At 37.2% G+C, this 5,000-nt stretch overlaps 1 protein-coding gene across 17 annotated transcripts in view; it reads left to right on the forward strand.

The window, feature by feature from the left end:
• LOC119596532 (echinoderm microtubule-associated protein-like 2) overlaps nucleotides 1-5,000 on the forward strand; it is a 50,851-nt gene that overhangs the window by 34,934 nt on the left and 10,917 nt on the right. For 12 of the 17 annotated variants that reach the window (XM_037945814.1, XM_037945815.1, XM_037945819.1 and 9 more), the window contains 4 exons: nucleotides 2,125-2,202; nucleotides 3,180-3,347; nucleotides 3,944-4,081; nucleotides 4,293-4,365. In XM_037945814.1, the coding sequence (XP_037801742.1) occupies nucleotides 2,125-2,202; nucleotides 3,180-3,347; nucleotides 3,944-4,081; nucleotides 4,293-4,365 (457 nt within the window). The remainder of the gene's footprint in view (nucleotides 1-2,124; nucleotides 2,203-3,179; nucleotides 3,348-3,943; nucleotides 4,082-4,292; nucleotides 4,366-5,000) is intronic. The other 5 variants (XM_037945822.1, XM_037945829.1, XM_037945825.1 and 2 more) reach the window with 1 other exon arrangement.

A 5,000-nucleotide genomic window follows, 5' to 3' on the forward strand; every position in this document is an offset into this window, starting at 1 on the left:
GCTAATAGACGAGAAAGGAGAGGAGGGTAACGGATGTATTCCCTGTTGTGGGGACTTGGCGCTGTTTCTTACGATGATTGGCTGATTTATTGGCGGGTTTGTTGTGTCTGAAAAAGAAAAAGAAAAAAATATTGGCAAAGGAGAGATTGACGAAATTCTGAATTAAGGTTTTGTGATTTTTATTATTATTATTATTATGTTATTATTATTGTTATTATGATATTATTATTATTATTATTATTATTATTATTATTTCTATTATTATTATTATTATTATTATTATTATTATTATTATTATTATTATTATTATTATTATTATTATTTTATTATTATTATTATCATTATTATCACTACTCTTACTATTGTTATTATTATTATTATTATTATTATTATTATTATTATTATTATTATTATTATTATTATTATTATTATTATTATTATTATTATTATTAAACTTCTATTATTATTGTTGTTGTTGTTTTGTTGTTATTATTGTTAACATTATCATTATTATTATTATAGTTGTTTTTATTATCATTATTATTAACTACTGTTATGATGATTATTATGATTACTATTATTATTGTTATTGTTTTTATTTTTATTAGCATTATTATGGCTTTTTTTTTTTTTTTTATTAGCTGTATTACATCCTCATCACTTACTTTTACCATTACCCTCATCATTACCATTATTACTGCCATTGGCGATAATCGAAAGCCACAATCCATCCCCACCCGCCTCCCCCTCCATCACCCCTCCCTCCCTTATCTCCCCCTACGGACACCCCCCACCCCCACCCCTTTGGACACCACACACCCCCTCCCACCCCTTTCCCCACGTCCTTGAAAACCGCAGCATGCTCGAGTGCCTACCGCCAGGAAGTCATTCCTTTTTCCCCCCGTTTTTTTTTTTTTTTTTTTTAGTGTTTTAGTGACTGGCTCCATTTCCTCTGGAGCTGAATTGCTTCGTGCATGAACCAGACCCCTCCTCCCCCTCCCCCTTCACCCTTCACCCTTCCCCTTCCCCTTATCCTCCCCCCCCCCCTCAAGCCTCGCATGCAAGTGACTACGAGCGCTTTTGAATAATGTGTATGTATTTTATATATGCATGGATTGCACCTAGTTACTGTTTGTTCTTTAATAACAAGCAAAACAAAAAAAATAAAAGAATAAAGCAATAAATATGAACGATATTGAGTGCAGAATGTTTATTTTTGTTAAAGATTTTCAGGGCTTAAGATGTATTTCACTCGTTAATTTTGTTCGTATATAAAAAAGTAATTGAAAGTGATTGATGATTATTGCATTACTCGGCAAAGATCACTCATGGATAGATTGTATCCCAGTCTATCGAAAATATATAGATTATCAGGGAGAATTTGCTTAGGGAAAATAATTAAGGAAAAATACTTTTTGGAGGCGAAATCAGTAGAGTGTAATTCAGTTTACCTGAAAATTCAGCTGTAGTAATAGAGTATTTTGAATAATTACTGAACTTGCGATTTTTAGATTAACGGTTAGATTCCATGGCGTAGTTTTATATCAATTCATTAGCTAAATTGCTATTTGAAATTAAATATAAATAGTATTTCCATTCTCCCGAGCTGATAGAAAGCTCACTATCCCTTCAGTAGGAATAATGCTATGTACCTACAAAAAAGCCTGTGTGATGTATGTGTGTAGAGATACAATTTGCACTGTTTTGCGAATGCTGCTTTGAAATCCTGTGGCTGTCTGCAACACGTGTAGTTTGCTTATCTCCGTTGTGCAAGCCTGTTTTCACCGTCGTGCTTGATTGATTTTATTTTATTTTTTCTTTCTTTTTTTTCTTTTTACTCAGAAGAAATGTTTTTTTTTTTTTTCACTTCCCTACCCCTTGTCTTTTCGTTATGTGTTTGTTGACAACTATCGCTCCTTTTTTATGTATGTTTGTTTGTCTGTCAGTTTGTTTCTCTCTCCCACTTCCCCTCCTTTTTTTCTTTTTTTTTTTCCTGAGTTTTTTTTTTTTTCGTCGGTGTGACCCTTTCTTTCCCCCCCCCTCTTCCTTTCTCCCCTCCCCCCTTTTTTTCGCTGGCTGTGACCTTTGACCTAACCTCGCCCGGCCGTCTCTGTTGCCTTGCAGACGACCCAACAGCGGTTCGCTCCACAACCTGAACAACCTGAGGTCATCCACATCTCAGCTAAACCTCACCAGACACGGGTAACCCCTTATGTCAAAACCCCATTTTTCTTCCTCTTCGGCCCCTTATTTATTTGTGGTTTTTCTTATCGCTTTTTAATATTTTGATTCTCCAACTGGTTTTGGGGGGATATTATATACTTATAATGGTGGTATTTTTTTATTGTTTATTTTGTATTTCTTCCTTTGGTGCTTGTTGTAACTTTTATTTTTTTGGCAGGTGGTATACATTTCATAGGTTTTCTTTGTCTTTTTTAGTCTTTTTCTTCTCTCTCTCTCTCTCTCTCTCTCTCTCTCTCTCTCTCTCTCTCTCTCTCTCTCTCTCTCTCTCTCTCTCTCTCTCTGTCTGTCTGTCTTTCTTTGTCTTTCTCTCTTTCCCCTCTTCCTCCTCTTCTCCTTTTTTCTTTCCCTCTCTCAAACACTCCCTCCTTCCCTCCATCTCTCTCCCTCCCCTCTCCTCCTTTCTTCCCCTCTCTCCCCCCTCTCTCTTCCTCTCTCGCCTCTCCCCTCCGTCTCTCCCTCCCTCCTTCTCTCCCTCTCTCCCTCCCTCTCTCCCTCTCCCCCCCATCTCTCTCTCTTTCTTTCTTTCTTTCTTTCTCACTAATCTGCTTTTACTGATCAACTATACTTATCAGTCAAGGTAGTGTAATATTTATTTCCTTATTTATTGGAATATTATATTACATACTAATGTATTTACCATGACGTAAGTATATATATATCTTTTCGGTTATTTTTGTTTCTTTGTATTTCAAAGTAAGACTGCAGTTACTGGAATCCTCACCTGTGAATAAATCCAAGGATGATGTAAATATGAAAAAGTTACCCTCAGATTGTTGTCGTTTTCCTTTTACTTTCAATTTCTCATATTTTTTTTCCCTTCAGTAAAGAAAGAATGATCACATGCCAGATTTAGAAGTCCAACAAGATGACTTTAAAAGCACTTGCAAGGTTCTTACGATATCATGACCCAGAGCTGATGCCTGGCTATTCCACAGAGCTCGAGAGGCCCAATACAACCCAGATGAAGGGGTCGTTAAGATGTACCTGCGGGGACGTCCCCTTAACTTGTACGTGCCGACCCCCATGCGTGAAACATACAATCCCTCTGGACCCACAGCACAGCCACCTGCTAAGCTGAAGTTAGAGTGGGTCTATGGTTACAGGTATGTGTGAAGAGAGGAATATTATAATTTGTAGGGGAGGGCATGTACAAGTCATTTTTATTAGGGTTAGGGTGTGTGTGTGTGTGTGTGTATGCGTGTGTGTGTGTGTGTGTGTGTGTGTGTGTGTGTGTGTGTGTGTGTGTGTGTGTGTGTGTGTGTGTGTGCGTGCGTGTGTGTGTGTGTGTGTGTGTGTGTGTGTGTGTGTGTGTGTGTGTGTGTGTGTGTGTGTGTGTGTGTGTGTGTGTGTGTGTGTGTGCGCGTGTGTGAGTGTGTGTGTGTGTGTGTGTGTGTGTGTGTGTGTGTGTGTGTGTGATGTGTGTGTGTGTGTGTGTGTGTGTGTGTCTATATTGATATTTGTCAGTATCAGTCATTCCTAGTATTAAAGATTGATGAATGAATGTCAAGCATGTTAATGTTAAGTTTACAAATAGATTTCCTAATTTATTTAACAGTATATTTTGTGAAATCAAAGCAAGTAAAGTGCAGATAAAGTTACATTTGTTTGTGTATAGATGTTTAAATACTATTCTTAATTAATTAATCTTTTTTTCTTTTTCTCTTTTACCCTTTGTTAATGATTTTGTGTGCCTTCACAGAGGACGAGACTGCAGGAATAATGTCTACCAGTTACCGACTGGAGAGATCGTCTACTTTGTGGCAGCTGTGGTTGTTCTGTACAATGTTGAAGATCAGATGCAGCGTCATTATCTCGGACATACAGATGACATTAAATGGTCAGTTTGAAACATTTTTTCTCTCTCTCTCTCTCTCTCTCTCTCTCTCTCTCTCTCTCTCTCTCTCTCTCTCTCTCTCTCTCTCTCTCTCTCTCTCTCTCTCTCTCTCTCTCTCTCTCATTGCTATAGCTGATTCAGAAAGTATGTACAATTTATCTAATATATTTAAAATTTGACTTCTTCTGAAGGATCTGCTTATTTTTTTTCACAGCCTGGCAGTTCATCCCAACAAACTCCTCATTGCAACTGGTCAGACCGCTGGCCATGACCGCAGGGATGCTCGGGTATGTTCCACTTCTAACACACTCGTTTCCTCTAGATATTATTATGATCTTAGGTACAAAATAAAAGAAGGAAAAAAAAAAAGGGAAAAAGATGCCCTTCAGAGAGGTATGAGCCAGGGTTTAGTATTAGACTGAATAGTGTTACAAATATATGTTTAGCTTGTTATTAGCTTGCTATAAGGAGCTTTTTCATATGAATGTGTTTGTTTGGACAGTATTTGATATGCTGTATGGGAGGAAAGTTCATGACTTAGAAAAAAAGGGGTTTAGAAGTAAGAAGTTACTGGCTCCTGTGCATTAAAGAGGGTAGATGAACATACATCAGTGTACTTTATGCTTGGTAAATGCTGTGGTCAGGAAATAGATTAGGTTATAGCTGTATTTATCATGTCTTCACTTATCTGTATCACAGTACAGTATTCACTATCAACTGTATCACATATACAGTACTCAAACAACATGAAACATTCATTTCAGTCTTCCAACAAAGACACACACCCCTTCCCTTCAACAGAGAAGCAACCTGTGTGATTTAACACCATGGCTTATACTTGTCAGCCTGTCAAAAATCCCAAATGACGGAAATGTCTCGTTCCCGAAAGCTAAAAAGATTTTTTTCTTCTTTGAGAGTTACA

The sequence above is a fragment of the Penaeus monodon genome, chromosome 38, assembly GCF_015228065.2.
Source record: "Penaeus monodon isolate SGIC_2016 chromosome 38, NSTDA_Pmon_1, whole genome shotgun sequence".
Classification (NCBI taxonomy): domain Eukaryota; kingdom Metazoa; phylum Arthropoda; class Malacostraca; order Decapoda; family Penaeidae; genus Penaeus; species Penaeus monodon.